At 39.1% G+C, this 22,491-nt stretch overlaps 1 protein-coding gene across 1 annotated transcript in view; it reads left to right on the top strand.

The window, feature by feature from the left end:
- Window positions 1-22,491, top strand: part of KIF1B (kinesin family member 1B) — a 199,732-nt gene that overhangs the window by 69,101 nt on the left and 108,140 nt on the right. The window contains 11 exon segments of the mRNA XM_043993853.1: window positions 1,453-1,530; window positions 2,876-2,941; window positions 3,807-3,824; window positions 7,001-7,076; window positions 7,576-7,654; window positions 8,280-8,422; window positions 9,116-9,157; window positions 12,288-12,499; window positions 17,159-17,238; window positions 20,163-20,179; window positions 20,182-20,216. Coding sequence (XP_043849788.1) covers window positions 1,453-1,530; window positions 2,876-2,941; window positions 3,807-3,824; window positions 7,001-7,076; window positions 7,576-7,654; window positions 8,280-8,422; window positions 9,116-9,157; window positions 12,288-12,499; window positions 17,159-17,238; window positions 20,163-20,179; window positions 20,182-20,216 — 846 coding nt within the window.

The raw sequence follows: 22,491 nt of genomic DNA, 5'->3' as shown, positions 1-22,491 counted from the left end.
GAGAGATTAGGAAAGGTTTCTCCTAGAAAGAAGGGGACACTTGGATTGTGCCCTGCAGGTGGCTAGACAGGGCATGTGTGGGGCATGAAAGAAGGGGGCCTCTGTGCCTGAACTGTAGAGGAGAAGAAGGGAAGTCTTAGTAAGACTGAAAAAGTAGGTTGGAGTCAGCTTGTGGAAGGCTCTAAAGTTAGAGTGATTTATATTCTACTCTAGTTGTAATTGTGGTCAGTCCTTTTAAAAAATGACTTCGGGAGCTGTGAGGAAAATGGATAAAAGAGGGAAAGGATGTGAGAGAGGAAAACCAATTAGCCAGGAAGGTACTTCTTTGGTATGGAGAACTGCCAGGTGAGGCTACTCCTACCAATGTAGGTCAGCACCCTCTTTGCAATGTATGTACTTAGGGAGTAGTCTGAGGCACTGGGTCTTGAGTGGCTTGCCCCCCATAGACAGCTAGTATGTGCCTGAGGCAGGACTTAAGCTTCCTCGACTCCAAGACAAGGGCTTGGTAACACTCTACCATGCTGTCTTTTGTATTGCTGATGACATTCCTATTTAACACTGCTTATGATAAATGGCTTTTATAAATCAAGCACTAGCCTTGGATCCCAAAAGCATAAGCTGCAAAGGGGCAAGATGAGGGAGATGTGATTAGCCAGTAATTGGTATGAAAAACAAGCTGGGCTTTTTAGTGGACTGACAGCAACCTCCATGGGAGCTCCCGGACAGCACAGTTTGAGCTGGAAGAGAGCCCTTGCAGCCACTGATTGCCACTCCCTTTTGTAGGTGAGAAAACAACCTCAGATCATTTGAGGGCTGGCTCTAGGTTAGCCTGGATAAGAACGAATGGGAAAGAATTAGCCCACAAAAGAAAGAGTACAATTTTTCTAATACATTCCAACAGATCGACCTCAAAACAGTTCTGTTAAGTTGTAGAGAGGAAGAGTTCAGCTCCGTTTAAGATACATTTCCTAACAGAATGGTTTAAAAGTTGAAGTGGTCTGTTTTGAAAGATAGGGGTGTCTTGATGTCTAGAATTCTTTAACTGGAAACTTGATGACCACTTGCCAAGGATGTTATAGGGAAGATGCCAGCTATGCTTTGGATTATAAGACTTCTGAGATTCCTTCCAACTCAGAGGATCTGCAATGCTGCCAATAAAATTACTATGCCCAATTTACTCAAATGTTTCCTTTTATGTTTCCTAAAAAATGGCCCTTTTGAGGTTTAAGAATTTTATTATTTGGGGATTTGGTGAATAAATCACTATTTTATCCATGACTTTTTTGATCATTTGCCCTTTCAACTTTCAGCTTTATAGATGGAATCATTTCCCCTTTCAAAAATATTTCTTTCTGTGGAATTGCATCCATTCCCTTACCCTTTAAGTTGCCTTTCTGTAGTCCTCCTATGGATCACTTATGTTGCCAGGGATGATCTTTGTTTCCTTACCAGGTCAGCAAGATCAGTTTGGTGGATCTGGCTGGAAGTGAAAGAGCTGACTCAACTGGTGCCAAAGGGACTCGATTAAAGGTAATTCAATTACTTTAGCAGGCATTTATTATTCTTGTAGTGCCAAAATGAGTGGGTTAGACATGTGTCAGAAAAGTTCAGAGACAGTAACAACCACGTGTTAGAATAGTTGGGAGTCTATCTCATGGAAAGAAAGTGGGATTGGCCTGGAAGGATAGAAAGGATTTAGGCAGGTAGAGAAAAGTGGGAGGGCATTCTTAGGCCACAGCAGGAGCAAATCTATGGAAGATGAAATAAGGAAGGAAGGAAGGAAGGAAGGAAGGAAGGAAGGAAGGAGTTAGGTGCTGTTATTATTCCCATTTTACAGTTGAGGAAACTGAGGCAAATCATGTCACACAGATAGTGTCTGAGTCTGAATTTGAACAACAGGTCTTCCTGACTGCAGGTGTGGTTCTCTATCCACTATGCCACCTCTAAGCTGAGCAGAGTTAATTTGAGGAAATGTAGGAAGACTGTTTACCTAGTGAACTAAATTAATAATGAGAGATTCCATTCGACATTTATTTACCTGTTATACGCAGGGCACTTATTTTGGAAGCTACGGATAAGGACAAACCCTCTTGGCCCTCACCTAAAAACCCCAAAAGCCCAGTCCCTGATCTAAATGAGCTTACACTCTACTGGGGGATTCAATATGTACCCAGATGAGTAAATACAAGGGGAATGGTTGAACAGCTACGCATCCTGCATTTGTTTGTAATACTTTGGGACTCTAATGTGGGCATGAAGTCTCAAGAAGTTGATCTTGTTGTAGACTGATTCCTGGCGCCGATTCTGATAAGTTAACAAATGGAGTAGAGAATAAACTAAGAAAATCAAAATGTCACTTGAATTTCTGGTCCTAAATGCAAATGATTCACCAATTAGTAGCTACATGACTGAAGAAGTCATTTCACTTCTGTGGGCCCCTATCACCTCCTTTCAAGATCCCTCTATTTGGTTTTTTTGTTTGTTTGTTTGTTTTGTTTTGTTTTGTTAGGGCAATGAGGGTTAAGTGACTTGCCCAGGGCCACACGGCTAGTAAGTGTCAAGTGTCTGAGGCTGGATTTGAACTCAGGTCTTCCTGAATCCAAGGCCAGAGCTTTATCCACTGCACCACTTAGCTGCCCCCCTCCATTTGCTTTTTGATGATATGTTGTTATTATCCTATTTTTTATTTATGGGAACTAGTTCTATTTAGATTGTTTCTGTACTTTCAAAAATAGTAGCCTTTGGTAGAACAAATAGTGCCATGTTAAAAGAAATGTTTGTAATATATTGTAATCCACTACTGAGAACGTTATGTAGGAATATCTGAAGTTTCTGATCATAACTTCTGATTTGATGTTTATTTTTTTTTTTTTAGGAAGGAGCAAATATCAATAAATCTCTTACAACTCTGGGAAAAGTCATTTCAGCCTTGGCAGAGGTGGTAAGTTGTTCAGTACTATGTTATAAAGGAAGACTCTGTCTCATGTGCCAACATACATGTTGGTAATGTCATAGTGCTAATTAATGATTCAGTCACTTTGAGGTGCTTGTTCTCTGGGTAACACTGACAGTCTCTTAAGCACCACCCAGATAGCAGTCTTAACAGTAAGATTTAGAAGAGGCTTTTGCAGCATGAAAGAAACCGGACAAGGCAGAATCTCAGACACAACTTCTGGGACTAGCTTGACTTGGATTTCCTTTTCACGCCTTGTATGGAGAATCCTAGAGCCGGGGGTGAAATGGGCCTCATGAGGCCCTCTGCTTAAACTGACTGATATTTCATGGGAGGAAACAGAGTGCCACGGAGAGGCAGTGACTGATCCTCAGTCACAGCAGCAGTCAGCCGGAGGAGCAGGTGCTCGGACTGGTTCTGGGCTCTTTCCTTTACAGGTCTTCTGCCTGCTGTCTTCTCCAGTTGTCACGGAGGTTTTTGGCATGGGGTGGCCTAAAGACTCTTTGGGAAGGCCGGCAGTTTTGAGGGCCGGGTAGAAGTGGAAATGTTTAAGAATCCTTTTGTTCTCCCTTCTCCATCCAGTGCCGTGACAGTGAACCAGTAGACCCACAGCACTGTTCTTATCTGTGTATGCAGCATCTAGAATGAAAAACGAAAACAGCATTAAACTCTTGTAGGCCTTGATCCCTTTGAATATTGCTTTTGAGTCTCAAAGAGAATGTCCCTCATTTGTGAACAAAAAGACAATATTCACTGTAAATTCTTTCCAGGCTTCACAATTAAATTGTTTATGATTTTATAGTCAGAAGCTTATTCTGTTCTTTTTCTCTTCTTTGAATGCTTTCGACTTAAGGATAACTGCACCAGCAAGGTATGGCGGGGCTTGTCGGGGATGAACAGATAGTTGTGAAATCAACTGCTGTGATTCCAGATGCTCCGCGAGGGTGTAGGAAGGTGTGAGTTAGGGATGCTGTCACCTTCAAAAATATTTTGGTTAATTGTTTTCTGATGCTTATACTCAGGATCTCCATTAGGAGTGGCCAAAAATAATGAGACTAAACCCTCAAATCTCAAGTACTATGCTGCACTTAATATTCTTTGAGCTAGAGTTAGAATGGGAAATTACAATTAAAGGGAGAGAAATGTGCAAGAAAGTTTTTGCTTTCTAATGATATGACCTTAGAGAGGTATTTTTGATTCCTAGGAGTGGGGTGACATTTAGATGAGTTTTGTACTTTTAATAATAATACCTTTGGGCAGGGTCGACCATAAATAATTTTGATGATATTTTAACCTGTAACTGTAAATGATAGACCTTCAACTATACTTTTTCACAAATACTGCAGATTTAAAATAAAAAAGAAACTAAGCACGTCTTAATAACCTTTTGTTGATTACAAAAAGATTCAGGATATGGACAACATTTATATTGAAATAAACCATTACATTTTGTTGGTTGTTTTGGGGGGGGGTAGTGAGGCAATTGGGGTTAAGTGACTTGCCCAGGGTCACACAGCTAGTAAGTGTTAAGTGTCTGAGGCTGGATTTGAACTCAGGTACTCCTGACTCCAGGGCCAGTGCTCTATCCACTGTGCCACCTAGCTGCCCCACATTTTGAATTACATAAGTTTATTTGCCCTCTCCCTCCTTCTAAAAACTAACTTCATAAAAGCTGCAGCCATCTTTGTGCAGAGACTTGAAAAACATAGACAAATGTGTTTGCTGCTATGTTTTGTACTGCTGTGTGAATATTTTTTTCAAATTTCTAACCCTGTATCCACTAGGGATGGTTCACATTGGTAAGCATTCACTAACGACCTGCTGTAAGTCAGACCTTGTGTTAGACACTGAAGCTACAAACACAGAGTGAGGCATTCCCTGCTTTCTAGGGCTTCTGTCCTCTAGAGAGGTTGCAGTATGTCTACAGATAAGTAAAAAGAATAGAGACAAAACACATATACGGTGATTTGGGGACATGGTACTAATAATCGATTGGAATTTTGAATGGATTCTTGAAGGAAGTGACCTGGGGGGAGGTGGGGAGAGTCTCAGGGTGCTTAGAGGCAGAAGTTAGGAGGAAGAATATTACAGGCTCGGGGGACAGACAGTGCCAAGACATGGGGGCCCTAGATGGAATGTCATATAGAGAGGCTAGTGAGCAGGCCTATTTGTCTGGAATAGTATGTGGGTAAAGGAAAATGATGCAGCCTTAGCCTGGGGAGGAGAGAATCCAATTGTAAAGTGCATTAAATGCCAAATGGAGGCGTTTTTATATTTTACTCTAAAGGCAGTCAGGCTCCACTAAAGCTTCTTGGACAGCCAATTGACATGGTCAGACCATGCTTTAGGAATATCAGTTTGGTGGCTGTGTTGAGGTGGGTGGCGAGAGACTGGATGCTGTGTGCAGCAGTTAAATGACTGATGATGAGGCCATGAAGTCGGCTGCTTATGGTGAGAAGAGAGAAGGGGACAAGCTGGAGAACTGGGCTAGTGGCAGCAGCAAAACATGAAATATCAGAGGGTGGGTAAGTGAGTGAGGAGAAGAGAGGCCTGAAGAACCCAATGCATAAGGGACAGGTCAAGGTTAATGACTCTGCAGAATCTCAGAGTGGTAGGATGAGAACCACCACAGAGCAGCATCATAAAGTAGCCAGAGGGGGCAGCTGGGTGGCACAGTGAATAGAGCACCAGGAGGACCTGAGTTCAAATCTGGCCTCAGACACTTGACACTTACTAGCTGTGTGACCCTGGGCAAGTCACTTAACCCTCATTGCCCTGCCCCCTCCCAAACAAACAAATAAATAAATAAATAAAGTAGCCAGAGCAGGGGAGTGGGCAGGGGCGTCAAATGCTGCAGAGGCCATGCAGTGTGAGGACTGAAGGAAAAAAGGCCTTGAGGCTTAGTGATTAAAAGATCCATTGACTGCAGGATTCTCAGAAGGGCTTGAGAAAGGAGTGCTAGTCAAGAAAATGGTAGCAGTGGGTGTTTGGTTGTAGGAGGAGAGATAGAAGAAGCTGGAAAGGATAGTAGATGCCATTTAAGGTTCTTTTCTCTTTTAAAGATAAGGAAAATCTTGGACATGTTTGAAGGCATCAGGGAAGGAGCCAGTGGATAAAGAGAGAATGGAAATACAAGGGATAAGGGGGCATAATTGAAGGTAGCAATCTGCCAGAGGAAAAGGGTGGGGAGAGCACAAATAGTGGATGGCATTGACATGAAAAATAGACACCTAATTCTCTAAGACTTAGGATGTGTACATGTATGTGTATGCACATATATTGTATATGCATATGTGTGTATTATATATACATATATGTATATGTGTGTACATATGTATGGCCAATACCAGGAACATGTCAGAGTTGGGAGGCTCTACCTATCATATCACACTACCACTTTCACCCAAAACACACTGCATGTTTTAATTCATTTGAACAAATACACTGTTGTGCTCTTTTAAGACGTTTAAGCGGGCAGCTGGGTGGTGCAGTGGATAGCGCGCTGGCCCTGGATTCAGGTGGACCTGAGTTCAAAACTGGCCTCAGACACTTAACACTTACTAGCTGTGTGACCCTGGACAAATCACTTAACCCCAATTGCCTCACTAAAAAAAAAAAAGTTTAACAACTTGAAAAACTTTTGAACTAAACTATTAAATCTACTTCAGATTATTATTATTGATCCAATATTTTCACAGTTTTTGCATGAAGTGGATTGTAGGGTTCTCTAGTTGTTGGGAGGACGGTTCTCTTCCTTTTGGAAAGAGACTTGTTAAAAGTTTCATTTGGTGATTTATTAACAAATAATTATTGAGAACCTCTTCTCCGCAGGGCACTGTCTTGTGCCTATTTTGTGAAGAACATTTTTCAGAGCTTATGTCTAGTCCTATTTGGTGCTAACATTCTGTTTGGTATGTTCTAGGCACTGGTTCTGTGATAGAGTCTATTTAATCATGGGGAAAAGCTAAGCATCTAGCTTGCCCATTTTATAAATCCTTTACTTTTCAGTGGCTTTGTAAGAGTGTGATTCTTTTTTTTTTTTAATAGAGTAAAAAGAAGAAGAAGACAGATTTTATTCCATACAGAGATTCTGTTCTGACTTGGCTCCTTCGAGAGAATCTAGGTAAGGTTCACGTGATCACGTGCAATGATTAGTCACTTCTCTTTGTAATTTGGTGGGCAGAGGATGATTTTGAGAACCTTACTTGAATGCTTTCAATCATTTTCACCTTCACTTTTATCACATTCGTTGGATTTGCACATTATTATTACTTTTCCCCCACCTTCCATTTTTTAATTTATGTTTGGCAGCCATTTAAAAATTTTTTTTAGTTCCAAGTTCTCTCCCTTTTGCTCCTCCTTCATCCATTGAGAAGGCAAGCAGTATTCCCATTATACATGTGACATTATGCAAAATGAATTTCTATATTAGCCATGTTGAAAAAAAATGGGAAAAATAAGAAAGAAAAACAAAATGCTTCAGCCAACATTCAGCACATTGTTACTCCTTTTAATTGTGGCTGAACTACCTGTGGAGTAAAAGATGACAGTGACATTTGAAAAAAATCCTTTGCCTTCCTAGCATGGTGTGATTTCAGGTAATTGATGGTTCATCTTTCCAGGTGGAAACTCTCGGACTGCAATGGTTGCTGCCCTTAGCCCAGCAGATATCAACTATGATGAAACTCTGAGCACTTTAAGGTATACTAATCTGATAACCATGCTTTTCCATAAATCATTTTAAAGCACCAGGAATTTTTATCCTATTGGTCAGGCTATATCTTCTTTTACATATGACATGGCACACCTCTCATGCAGGAAGATTCTGTAGAACACTTCCTTACTCCCTGATATTAGTATTATAATAGGACTTTACTGTATTTGGTTTTCTTCTTCATGATCAATGACTTTGTACTAATCCATAGTCAGAGTAAAGATTTTTATGTAGATTATGTAAATTTGTCAGATGTTGGTAAATAATTCTCTTGAAATGTTCATTTCTTTACCCTCCCCAAAAAGTATCCCTGTTTATTATTTGCTGTTTGTCATGTCAAAAATACCCAAGTAATGGAAGAGAATGCACATAGGAATGTGTAGAGATTAGAAGAAAAAATTCCTGCGGGAATGAATGGAGCATTATTTTTCATGTATCAATAATCTTCCAGCTTAAATTAATTTGGGCCTTTCTGGACTTACTAGTACTGATAAGATATCAGATAGACTATGTAGAATATTTTATTTTGAAAGAATAGGATTATGCACTTGGGAATTTGAGGGTTTGCAGACCTGGTAAGACAAATAAAATGAGTTTTCATTTTGAATATAGATATGCAGATCGTGCAAAACAGATTAAATGCAATGCTGTCATCAATGAGGATCCCAATGCCAAGCTTGTTCGTGAACTGAAGGAGGAGGTCACAAGACTGAAAGACCTCCTTCGTGCTCAAGGGCTGGGAGATATCATTGATAGTAAGTCCATTGAGAATTATCTTGTGGCGTTCACTCCCTGCCTCTTCAGGGCTGGTGTCTCTGAAGGGCATCCAAGGTCCATTGATTAATTTGGTGGCGGGCAAGGTTTTTGCTGAAAAAGAGATCTGGATTAAATAGTCTGAGACAGAGGATTGGTGGATCTCAACATTATTTGAATGCAGAGGATGCACACAGCAATGTTTATTAGCTGTCATTCGTCCTGTTTTAGGTCTCCAATGAAATGATTGGGTTGGATAAACTCATTTTGTCTATACGAAAGACAGATTCTTTTGAACTTTAAGAAATTGTATTCCCTTCAAATTCGCTTTCCCTGGTACCCGGATTAACCTTAGGCTCATTATTGAAGGTTCCCTTAAGCAAGTTAATGGATTCTTCAGATTTGAAGCCCATTGCTTACCTTTATGGTAAATTCTTGTTTGTTTAGGCATAAAGTTATTTCAAGATTACTTTGTTTACTAATGAATTAAAATTATTTGAATTCTATAAGCCCTCTTCATGTTTAGTTGCTCTTATTGATTAGATTTACCCCATGGATGGATAACATTTGTATGATTGGTTTTATAAGAAGTAGTGTGAAATTTTCATTCTAATCAAATACTATTCTGTTCTCTATCTGTCACCACTGAACATAAACTTTATACTTCTCATATTTTCCCTCCTGCTTACCTTCAGTTGATCCATTGGTCGATGATTACTCTGGAAGTGGAGTCAAATGTGTGTATCATGTGTGTTGGTTCTTTCTAGTGCCCTGACTTGCTAGTATCCCTCTGCTGGGTCAGCTTTAAAATTAGCTTTGCATGCCAGCAATCCTAACAAGGAAATCCCAGACAGAGCATTTAATGTAGAATTAGAAATGATCCTTTAAAAAAAAAATAGCCCATCAAACCAATGTTCAGTTAAGTTTAATTTGTGTCTTGTACAAAGTTGAAAAACCTAATAACCTGTCATCACTGGGCTTGTTTCTTCTCTCACGTTATTACATTTTGACATGTAGTTATAAAATCCTGGGTAATGTGAGATTCTTTTTTATTTTTATCTCAGTGCCTTGTTAGTTAATGTGAAAACCCAGTTCAACTTGTGTAGCTCTGACGGTTAAAAGAACTAAATTTAGCTCCTCCAGTCTGCAGGCTATTCATGCTAAAGCATCATTAAGCATGTTGCTGCAGGGCCCTTTGTGTCCACAGTAAGCTGTTTGGCCACTTCACCCTTTGGTGCCTTGAGCACCAGTGTGATGTAGTAAAAAGATTGGGAGTCAGAAGGCTTCACTTTAGATCCCATCTTGGCTCCTTACTGCTTATGGGACTTTGAGCAAGTCCTTTAATCTTTCTGGTTCTCATTTCCTTGTCTTTAAAATGAGAGGGGGTTGGACATGATGATCAGTAAGTTCCCTGTAAATCTATGATCCTGTGATCATTGTATTCCATGGTTAGAGTCGTTTTCCATTTCTTCTCTTTGAAGAAAGAAAACAAACAAACAAAAGCTGGAGCAAGTCTGTTGTAGTCTAGAAAATAAGTTAAAAAATTTGAAGGGGGAGCATTTTAAGACAGCGTGATTCAGTAGGCTTCATTCATTTCTACCCATTTTGAATGTTGTCTTAGCATAGAGGATTTAAGAAACTGAAGCAGACTAAAGGAGATGAGTAAGGTTTGGTCACTTGTATTAAGGCCCCAATGTTGAGTTGGTTTCTGTGATGTGCTTAAATGCTGACTTTCACATGGTACTCTCATTAGAAAATGAGCATTTTGCTTTTGGGTAGAACCTCTCTGTCTGAGATTTCCAAGCTGAATGATACTGGTGTGATTAAGACTTGATCTGGTCCTTGCTTTTGTGCGTAAGGTGCTTGGCCACCCGCTTTTTGTCTAACTCTTTCCTTGGCAGCGATAGCATTTCTGGAAAGCAATGCATGACTCAGTTTTGATTATATAACAACACATGATTGTAAACCCTAGTCAGTTGCAACTATATCATTTTGGTCCACTCCTGTAATTTGATTTTGGGCGTGTGTGCCTCCACCAGACTTGGCAAATCAAGTTCTTCATGTACTTTTCCACCTGCCTGACTGCTCAGTTGCTCTTTTTCTCCCCCGCTACCCTTTTAAATTGCCTCTTGGCTTGTGTTCTTGTGTCCTGTATTTGTAGATGGCGGTTTTCAAACTGACTTGAAGCAACCTCTTTTTCTTGGGCCTCAGAGATGATTTAAGAGTAAATAGACTTCCAGGGGTTGGGGGTAGTGGTGAGCAGAAATCAGGCCCAAGTTATTTTTATTGTCTAGGACTTATCATAATTCACTACTTTGAAGAAACATATCCAGTTATTTTATTTCATTCTAGGAAAGTCACATATTTTATCAGAATAAATACTAACCTAATTCTTATTTTTATATGAGTTCATATGAACTCATACATGTAGCTTTTTATGTCTAAAACTTGGCTGGCTAGTATTCCATGCAGGAAGAACAAAATAACAGATTCATGAACTGTAGTTTTATTTGTCTGTGTAATATTAGAAATAAAAACAAATTTTATTGTAAAACTTAATAAATGAAAATGTTTCATATCCTTAAGTCCTGCATTTCATACTAGGTAACCTGTTAACAAAATACTTTAAAAATAGACATTCATCCAATTATTCAGGAAACACATGCTATTTGGTATCCTCATTAAATTATTAAGTCCCAGGCTATGTCAGCAATCTATACTCTTGTTCTGTGACTTTTTGTGTCAACCTTTAGGCTAGAAAATACTTTATATAAATATAATAGCAATGATTACACACAGAGATAATAAAAATTATGGCAGATCATTACTCCATCCAATAACTCAAGCATTGCTACTGCAAAGCAGCCCAGCATTGCAAGCCAGCAACAGTTTAAGAGCCTAAAATGAAAGTTTGAACTAGGACCACTCATGTTTGCTTATGCTCTGATGGCAAAGAGCTCATGTAAACTAAGAAATAATTGTCTTTTTAAAAATTTCTTCACAGTTACAAAATTAGAGACTAAACTATAATTTTGGAGTTGCTAATTGCTCTTCTCTGCTGTAGACAATAACCAGAATACTGAGCATCTTAACCTTTATGAGGGTTTATAAAACTTTCATTTTTGGAAATACTTCTCCTTTTTATATAAAATTACATCTAGGAGGTTCCACTGGTGAAGAGTGTGGCATGAAAATACTTTTTCATTCTAAAGCTGTAGATTTTTCACTGCTTCTTATATTTCTTGAACCTTTAAAAAAATTCATACTTTTTTTTCCATTCAGAGGAATTGATGATATGCATATTACCATAGAACAAAGACACTGAGTTCATCTTCCTTCAAGCATTGACCAGATGTCAAAAAGGAATTCTAAGCATGAATAAAAATTTCCTCTTTTAGTTCTGTAGGATACTATGAATCCTAACTGTCTGGGCAGGGAACTGTCTCTGGCAAGAGAGTTTCAAAAAATGTTATTGAAGTTTTAGTCTCTTGAGGTTTTTGTTCAGTTTGAAAATAAAAATATGACTAGGTTTTCTTGGATTTCATAAAATACTATGGGCCAAAATTATATCTTTATCCCATTGTTGACTATATCACTTAATGAGCTTTACTAGGAAGTGTTGATTTATCTGAAAGACTAAGATCTTAAACCAAATTATAGTTCTTAACTCCAGAATTTTGGTATTCAAGACAGACCTGTTTCAGAACTGCCATCTAAAATCATTAAACTTGTCTTCGTATTGGCGCTTTAATGCTCTCCTTTCTTACACTGGTGTTCCTTCCTTTTTTTCCTTTTCCTCTGCTCCTTTTCCTCTTTTGTCTCCTTTTCCTATTTCTCTGCCTTCCTTTCTTTCTATCTATCTCTCAGATCTGAAAGATTTTCAGAACAATAAGCATAGGTACTTGCTAGCCTCTGAGAATCAACGCCCTGGCAATTTTTCCACAGCATCCATGGGCTCCCTTACAACATCTCCATCTTCCTGCTCACTAAATAGTCAGGTGGGCTTATCATCTGTGACCAGCATTCAGGAGAGGATCATGTCTACTCCTGGAGGAGAAGAGGCCATTGAACGTCTTAAGGTAGGTGGCACTTTAAACTGAATAGGCTATCTTGAGAGGTAGTGTGGCCTTGAAGTTAGGAGAACCAGTGTTCAAAGCTTGACACTGACACTTCTGACTCTGTGACCCTGGACAAGTCACTTACTATCTCACTGAACCTGTTAACTCTCTGTAGCTCTAAGTTAGAGATACGTTGCCAGGCTGTATTGTTTTATTTATCATTTAGGATCACAGATTCTGACCTTGGGGGGCATTTGGTTCACGTTTTCATTTTATATGTATGGAAATGGAGGCTGAGAGAGGATACATGACTAACCTGGACCTGTCCTGGCAGTGAGGGAGGTCATGTCCTTCCTGGTGAAATGCCATGAGGTTTGTAGGGAAGGACTGGAGTTTAGGAGATCTGGTTTGGGAGATGCAGTTACAGGTTCTTTATAGAACCTCACTTAGGGAGAGTCAGTAAACACATGTATGACTAAGTATGAATTTATGCACCTCAGCCTTTTGTTAGTTGTGTCCTTAGACTCATTCCAGTACATGTGACATAATATCCTTTGGAAAATTCTAATATCATCAGAGAGATTTCCTTTTTGCCTGAATAGTTACTATTGGCATTCAAGAGCCCAAACCGTATCATATCATCTGATGCTGAATTCAGCACATGTCAGCAGATTAACTGAGGGAAATGCCTGTCTCTTGCATCTTGCCTTATTTTTCATCCTGCGCTGACTGTAGCACTTTCCTTTTTAATATTCAGTGTACAGAAAGCAAGAGAGCAACGAATCCTGCTTAGAAATTCTTCTCCCTTAGTTTTTGAGACAAACATAGGAACAGAAAATGAAGCCCCACTGCCTCTAGACTGAGCTGTGCATTTGTCCATCCACTGAGATGCTAAACAAATTCCGTGCTGCTGTAGGGAAAAGGAATTTGCTTCAGTCAGTCTTCTTTCCCCTTCGCGTCCCCAGGAAGAAAGTGTGAGCCAGACCTTGCTGACTGTGTTTAAGAGTCTAAGGGCAATTCAGCGGGTTTGGTGCACTGCTCACCCTCACTCCATTGAAAAATGTTGTCTCCATGGATCTGCATGGAGCAGTCTCTGAACTCCTGTGATACCCGCATACTAAATAAATTCTATAAAGCAGAAGGTTTAATGCCAGGGAGAGGTAGTAAAGTAGTCAGGTAGCACTTGAAGGGAGCTGCTAGTTTTGTTCTGTGTTGAAAGGTAATGGGGACAGTTCTTTTCCTCTTGCAGTTAGTATTTAGAATCCCTGCTTCTCATTAAAGCACAGTTGGGAAATGTTGCACTTTTGATTACTCAATGATTCAAAGTGCTGAGCTTCTCCACAACTAAAAGCAAATGAAGCCTGAGAATTGAACATGTCAAATACTTTGAACACATGGGGGGGGGGCAGGGAAGGGAAGATAATTTCTCCAGAATGGGTAGTTGTTTTTTAAAATTTACATTTAACAAACAAAAGAAGAATTGTAGCTTTAATTCTTCTTTATAATATTTCTATCCTGGTTCCCTTTTATTTGCCCTCTCCAGCCCCCTTTTTATTTTGCATATTTCTCACCCTACAATGAACAGCAACTTCTGAGGAAAAAAATAACTTTGGTTTCTTTAAAGTACAGCAAAGAAAAGTGAGAGAAGGGCACTCATAAAGCTTGGGTAAATTGAAACAGTTTTCTTCTGTTGAAAAAGTTACAAGAATGGATTCTTGTGAATTTGTCAGGGGAGAACACATTTTCCCTTATTAAAAACCACGTATTAAGAGGGGCTCCAATCGTAAAATTACTGGGAGAAGTTGTGTTGCTAGCAAGAAAGAGATGTTTGAGGGGTAATTTTCAAGACATGAAACCTTTTAATCTGATCTTCATTGCAGTAATAAAATTGATAAAATTAAATCCTCAAAATTCTTGACAATGCTGCTTAAGATCCCAGAAGAGCTGTGTTCAGATCCTACCTCTGGCAGTGTGCTAGTCACTTAATCCTTCCTGAACAACCTTGGCTTTCTTATCTGTAAAATGAAAGGTTTGGACTATCTGATCTTGTAATACTGTTGAGCTCAAAGTTCTGTTATTCTGTGATTTATTATTGGAAACTGTCTTTCCTTGGGGGAAAAATGCTACATTTTCAATGTTAGATGTTGATGAAAAAGCCTTTAATGTTCATCTGAAGTCACTTTGTTTGGCCTCTATCTTCGAATACTATCACATGAAATCAAATGAAAGTAATCTATCTGTAAAGCATTATATCTGAGCACACACACACCAAACTACCTTAGAAGTAGATCTTGGGAGCAGCTAGGGGGCCTAGTAGATAGAGCACTGGCCCTGTATTCAGGAGAACCTGAGTTTAAATCCGGCCTCAGACACTTGATACTTACTTGCGCTGTGATCCTGGGCAAGTCACTTACCCCTCATTGTCCCACCAAAAAAACACTAAAACAAAACAAAACAAAACAAAAAAAAGAAGTAGATCTCTAATATCTTAAAGAAAGTTCCTAGTAAATTTTAAAGAAACATTCAGTTCTCTTGGGAAGGGAAGAAAGAGGAGCAAAAGTCAGATTTTTTTGTACCTTCCACCACAGCAAATCTCTGGAGGTTTGAAGTTTTGTTTCTTATAATAGAATTTGATGACAAATGCCAAGTGATCAAATTAATGACAATAGCTTGGCTATGCTGGGATATTTTACAATAAGTGCAGTTCATTTTCTTTATTAGAGACATAAATCATCCTCTTCTTGGAGTAATCTGAATAACTTAAATTATTGAGTCATTACTCTCTTTTCAATTCATCCTTAGGCAAAAAGTAATGACAGTTTTCCATTTTCTCCAGCTTTATTCATGAGAGAAAAGGATTTTGATGTCTCTTTAATGCTCCACTACAGCCAACTGAAGCTTAAGTGTCTTAGTGCTGCTGCTATTTTGTGATTGTTGAGACTTCCTTTGGGAAAGACGTCTCTTCTCTTGTATTTTTTTTTTGTTTGTTTGTTTTTAGTGAGGCATTTGGGGTTAAGTGACTTGCCCAGGGTCACACAGGTAGTAAGTGTTAAGTGTCTGAGGCCAGATTTGAACTCGGGTACTCCTGACTCCAGGGCCGGTGCTCTATCCACTGCACCACCTAGCTGCCCCTTCTCTTGTATTTTAATGTTATGCTTAGGTAACTTTTGGTCTGCCCTATGCAGTGGCTTTCAAATGAAAAGTAAGTTTGAGACTGTTTAGTGATGGAGATTCAAGAAACTATTTTTAAGAGATGACATTTCTGGGCAAACTGAGGGTAATGGAAAACTGCAGTAGGAGAAATTACTAAGTGCCCTCACCACCACTACTACTACCACCACCACCACCACCACCACCTACACACACACACACACACACACACACACACAAACACAAACATTTTCCCTTTGCCTTTATTTGTCTTGGAATTTTTTAAAAAAGCTTAGCATTCCATTGAGTACAGTCATGTGCTGTACAATATTATTTTAGATGGCCTTCTAAGCATGGCTAATATTTAGCCCATTGAATATCCTTTTCTCATCTATATATTGCCTTTGTTAAAGTAAAAAAACAACAAAAAAATCCCTTAGCCTTCTTTGATTACAGGCATGTGTTATATAATGCTATTTTAGGAAGATTTCTAATCACAGCTAGTACTTAGTCCATTCAGAATCCTTTTTTCGTTCCCACATTACTTTACTTCCTATTGGTACCAGCCTTTAATGTAGCCTAAGATGGGTAAGAGACAGTATAGTCTGAGGGAAAGGACTCCGAGTCCGATTCCTGACCTTACCTTGGCCTCATAGCATCTTGAGAAAGTAATTTACTTCCCTTTCCTTTGCTATAACATGAATAGACTGATACTTGCACTACTTATCTCACAGAAAGGTTCTGAGGAATGTTTTGTCAATTAATTGTAAAGAAACATGTGAATGTAAGCTAGAAGATTGATTTAAAATATCTCCTAATAAGAGTTGCCAGCGGAATAGGATTCTCACATAAATGAAGCTTCTTTCACTATAATTTTTGATTTGTGTTTCATTTGTCAGTCTGGCATTCTAACCAGCAGCACTTTCTATTACTTAGGAGCTTAGATCATAAATACTAGCAAACCTCAATTACAGAAATAGGTAAGAATTAATAGGGGCAGCTAGGTGGCGCAGTGGATAGAGCACTGGCCCTGGAGTCAGGAGGACCTGAGTTCAAAATCTGTCTCAGACAGTTGACACAAATTAGCTGTGTGGGCAAGTCACTTAACCCCAATTGCCTCACCAAAAAAAAAAAAAAATTAATAACTTGCCAGGCATCTAAAATGCTCAGTATAACTTAGCCATTGATAATTGAGTTGAGCATGTTATGCATTATATAGAGTAAAACCTTGACTCATAGAATGAGTAATGCTAAATATGTGATTATTCTGAGCAAGGGTTTAACCCTTTTTAAGTCATATAAATTTTATTGTTTTAAATTTTTAATGAAAAAATCAGAAATGTAAAATAAATTTTATTCATCAATTACCATTAAAGGCATTAAAAACCATCTCCACTGTTGCCCTTGAAGTCATCAATGTATGCTGTAAGTGGTCTGTTAACAGGTATGAATCCTCAGTACTCCGGTCGAGGATGCTATCTTTCCCATATAGTTTATTTCTTAATCAGCTGTGGCCTTTCCTCCCCTCAGGAATCTGAGAAGATCATTGCTGAATTGAATGAGACATGGGAAGAGAAGCTTCGTAAAACAGAGGCCATCAGAATGGAGAGGTAAGGAAATCAAAAGCCAGGAGCACTTAAGAGCTGTCCTATGAAACCAGGAAGATTAAACTGTAGAAAGGAAATTACAAAGTTGTGAAGTCAGTAGTTACATAGTAAGCATTTTTTAAAAAAGCTTTTTAGGCATCCATGGAAGACTGCAGATTGGCAAACGAAAAATTTTTCATTTGCAAAGATAGATTGATATTGATAGAGGCTGGAATTTCAAAGGTAGATCTGTTTGCTTATGTCTTTTGACATTTACTTTTTTTCCAGAATCATTTTCATGTGAAGTAAATTAACTTGATTTTTAAAATTTTTTAAAGAGGGCTACATGCAAATGATAGTAATACAGTTGCATGAGATGAATTTTTCATTCTACACAAGGTATGTGTGTGGATTGACAGACCCCTTTTAATTTTTTAAAATTTTGAACTTAAATACAGAAAGACAAAAAAAATTCCACTTCCACAACACAACACAAAGTGAGGATTCGATATGAAGATCATGCATCTCCATTTCACAGTTTAGCATGCTTTGAAAAACTATGTAATAAATACCATACATCATGTTCTTTTTTCTTTCGTTCTTTCTTTCTTTTCTTTTCTTTTCTTTTCTTTTTTTGGTGAGGCATTGGGGTTAAGTGACTTGCCCAGGGGTCACACAGGGCTAGTATTAAGTGTCTGAGGTCATATTTGAACTCAGGTCCTCCTGACTCCAGGGCCAGTGCTCTATCCACTGCGCCACCTAGCTGCCCCACACATCATTTTCAAAACCGCCCTGCTTTTCTGTGCTTCTTCCTGAGTTTTCTTGTGTAAAACCAACACACCACACCCCCCCCCACACACACACACATACACAATCTCTCTCTCTCTCTCTCTCTCTCTCTCCTATTTATCACGTTCTTTTTCTGAAGGTGGAGTAGCATCTTCTTTCATAGGTGCCTTTATAGTTGATTTGAATTGATTGACCTAGAATAACTTAGTTGTTCACGAGTTATTCTTCAAACAGTATTGCTGTTACTGCATGCAATGTTCTCCTGGTTCTGGTCATTTCACTCTTCGTTACGTTTTTGCAAGTCTTAACATGTTTTTTAAAAATCAACTGGCTCTGGGGCAGGCTAGGTGGAGCAGTGGATAGAGCACCGGCCCTGAAGTCAGGAGTTTCCTGAGTTCAAATCCGCCTCAGACACTGAACACTTACTAGCTGTGTGACCCTGGGCAAGTCACTTAACCCCGATTGCCTCACTAAAAAAAAAAAAAAAAAAAAAAAATCAACCGGCTCATCATTTGTTAAGCACAATAGTATTTCATCACAATTATATATCACAGCTTGTTTAATCATTTCCCAATTGACAGACATCCCCCCAGATTGTCAGTTCTTTGCCACCACAAGAGAACTGCTATGTTTTAGAACATATAGGTTCTGGGGGCAGCTTGGTGGCACAGTGGATAAAGCACTGGCCCTGGATTCAGGAGTACCTGAGTTCAAATCTGAACTCAGACACTTGACACTTACTAGCTGTGTGACCCTGGGCAAGTCACTTAACCCGTCATTGGCCCCACCAAAAAAAAAAAAAAGTGCCTGTTCATATCTTTGACCATTTATCAATTGGGGAATGAAAGGTAACTGAATTTCCAAAATTTCATAAGCAATAATTAAGTACTTTTGTTGTTAAATAAGTTTATATTCAGAAGGACATTTTTTCTTTCCTGGAAGCCTTTTGAAATGGTATGACTGATGTATTAATTCAGTATATGAGTTGAACATTACTTAAGTCATACTTCCAAGGGTCACAGTTTCATCAGTGAAGTAATTCCTTCATTGGTGTAGGTCTCATTCTTCCATCCCTTAGTAGGGTCAGTCTTCATGAGGCTGCTGGGACTAAAAATGTATTACCTGGTGATGAACCTCTCTTTCAATTGATTTCAGATGATGGAACTGTTTTTATTTGTTGAAGAAAGACTCTTTTAGCAGAACTTTTCCATGCATAAAGACTCATTGCGAAGACTAAGAGCTATAACTTATTTAGTCAGACATCTCCATAATCATTGTTTCTTTTTTAATAAAACAAAACCAAACCTTATTACAGGGGCCTTAGTGAAGGTTTTCAATATGAAGTAGATTTTTTTCTTTAAAACTGTGTGTGGGGCGGCTAGGTGGCGCAGGTGGATAAAGCACCAGCCCTGGATTCAGTGGTTCCTGAGTTCAAATCCCCTGCAGACACTTGACACTTACTAGCTGTGTGACCTTGGGCAAGTCATTTAACCCCCACTGCTGCCCCGCAAAAAAACCCAAAAACCAAAAACCAAAAAACTGGTGGTAATTGACTTCTGTATTTATTTAAGAAGTAATATCTGACTTGGGGCAATTTGTCCAAATAATTCATTTCTACCTCAATGAACATACTTAAGGAAATAAAACAAACTTCACAGTTAAGGCTTTGGTTGGTGCAGACCAGAAAGAGCTATCAAAAAATTCTTGATGAATATTTTTGTAAATAAAGTTGTGATTTAATTTATCTACTCTTGACCATCAAAGATATGTTTTTCTCAAATTTAGTTTTAGGGTTTTGAAAGAGTTTCATTTTGTATAGTAAGGGTTTATTGTCATATGCTTATTTTTTGTGATGCAGAAGTTTGGAATATCTATTTGGAATATGTACTTTATAGATAATTTTATCAATAAAGATGACTGATAATTTAAAAAAAATATTTAAATTGTAAAAAATTACCTGTTACCGAGGCCACATTCAAGTTTTTCTAGCTTTCTAGAATGCTACACCTTGTATCTTCTTAGTGTGTTCTTTAGGTACCTAGAGTGTTAGCCTCCATACCATGAAACTTATTTTGATTTGTTTACTATATTTCCCAGTTTAGTTTGGTTTCATTGAAGCATCAAAGTGTGTTATTGATGTGCTTCTCTGCTTTTTCTAGAGAGGCGTTATTAGCTGAAATGGAGTCGCCATTCGGGAGGATGGAGGAACTCTAGTGTCTTTCCCAAAAAAAGGTTGGAAAAATTTGTCTTACATGAAAATAGAAAACATCTCCTACTTCATGGGGTTCTCACTTTAGTAATTTAATAACACATGAGACAGTATCCTATGCTATTGAAATCTAACTCATACTTCACTGTTATTTATGCATCATCCCTGCTAAGTTGTTTTCTTAACACCCCTCCCTCGTGCCCCCCCCCCCCCCTCCGCCTTCGCCCCCCGGCCTTGTTGCTTCGGTTGTGGCTCATCTCATGTAGATTTTCCCTCAGAGGCCATCAACCCTGTTTGATGACTCTTTGGGAAGAATTTTCAGCTGACCAGGTTTGTGTAGGAAGTTCTTTTAGGCCAATTAGCTTTGTAGAAACTATCAATTATACCTCTGTCAATCAATATATTAGATAAAGTCCTTTAGGTCCACATTCTCCTAGCCACCTCTCCTCCTTTCTTTGCTTTTCTTTTGTACAGTCTTTGTAGCTATCTTTCTTCCTACCTGCAGTAAACATAGTTACCAAATATAATTATATTTAGCCTGTAGTTGGGATTTTTTATTTTGCCATTACAAAACTTTACAAATAGAAAATGATTGTTTAAACTGTTTAGTCTGTGTGTGTATGTGTGTTTTAATGATAATGATAGACCAGGAGGATTCAGGGTGTAAAATATTAGGGTTAAGGCCTCTTATATGATTGTTCACTCAGTTCAAATGATAGAATTGGCCTTGAAGACTTACTTACCTGTCATCCTCCATTTAAAGGGGTTTCAAGATGGCCTCCTTATATCAGTGTAGAGGAGCATTTCTTGTTTGGTGATAGGGAATTGGTTATTGTTGACTTCCTACCATCTTTTTTTTGTTGTTGTTTGTTTTTGTGGGGTAATGGGGGTTAAGTGACTTGCCCAGGGTCACACAGCCAGCAAGTGTCATGTGTCTGAGGCTGGATTCGAACTCAGGTACTGCCTGAATCCAGGCCAGTGCTTCATCCACTGCGCCACTTACCGCCCCCTCCTACCATCTTTGATTAGGTTTTTCCTTCCAAGCCTTTTTTATTTTCTGCTAATAGGTGGGGTTTGTTTTTTTTAGTGGAACATTGTTTTATATTATCCTGAAAAAATGGAGAGCTCCCCTCTTTCTCATTTCCCATAACTCAGATAAAATCCCTTACTATGTCCTCCTTCACTCCTTTCTTATATAAGAGGTGACCTTTGTTGTCAAGGTAAAGGCGCTTTACATGCACAAATGATCCTGTTCCATCCTGTTTTCTCTAGCAGATTGCTCTGTATCCTCCCCTCTCCCTCAGCAATCTCAGTCTCTCTCCTATTTCCTGGCTTCTCTACCTATAAACCTGCCTATGCCTCCCCACTCTTAATAACCTGTCACTTCATCTGCATCCCTGCTAGCTATCATCCCTCGGCTCTAAAACCCTTTCTCAGTTAAACTCCTTGAAAGGCCATCTACACTAGATACCTTTACTTCCTCTCCTCCCAGTCTTCTTCTAAACCCTCTGCAACCTGCTTTCAACTCATCATTCAACTGAAACTGCTGTCTAATGTTACCAATGATCTCTTCATTGCCAGTCTAATGTCTATTTCAGTCCTTATTCTTCAGAAGCTTTTGACATTGTCAGTTGCCCTCTTGAATACTACCCCCTTGGTTTCATGGCACTGGCCTTCTCTAAGTTTGTTAGCTACCTATCAGACCTATTAGCGAAGGATCATTGTCCCGTTATGGCCACTGACCATAGGAATCCTGAGAGGTCTATCCTGGTCTCTCTTCTCTCTTCCTCTATTCTGTCTCACTTGTGATCTCATGGACTCCTCGTGGGCTTGGTTAGCATCTCTATATAGATAATTCCCAGATCTGTATACCCAGTTCTCCCTCTCTGGCGCTCCAGGCTTGTATCACCAACTGCTTCTTGATATCTAAAACGCAACATGTCCACAATAGAGCTCATTCTCTTCTCCCCCAAATCCTCACTTCTTCCCAAGGGCACTGTCATTTTCATAGTCGCCAATGTTCTCAACCTCAGTGTCATCTTGACTTCTTATTCTACCCACCCAATCTGTCCCCAGGTCTTATTGTCTCTGTCCTCACAAACGTTTCTTGGGGTATGTCCCTTCTCTCCAGTAACACAGCTGCCACCCCCTTTCACCACAGCCTCCACTACATTATTTCTTGGCTTCCTTTCCTAAAGTTTCTCCTCACTTCAGTCCATTCTCAGCTGCCAAGGTGATCTTCCTAGAATGCAGCTCCAACCATATCACCTCCACCTCTC

Source organism: Dromiciops gliroides, chromosome 3 (assembly GCF_019393635.1).
Source record: "Dromiciops gliroides isolate mDroGli1 chromosome 3, mDroGli1.pri, whole genome shotgun sequence".
NCBI classification, from domain to species: Eukaryota; Metazoa; Chordata; class Mammalia; order Microbiotheria; family Microbiotheriidae; genus Dromiciops; species Dromiciops gliroides.
The sequence above is the reverse complement of the archived record's forward strand: the minus strand, read 5'-3'. Positions and strand labels throughout refer to the sequence as shown.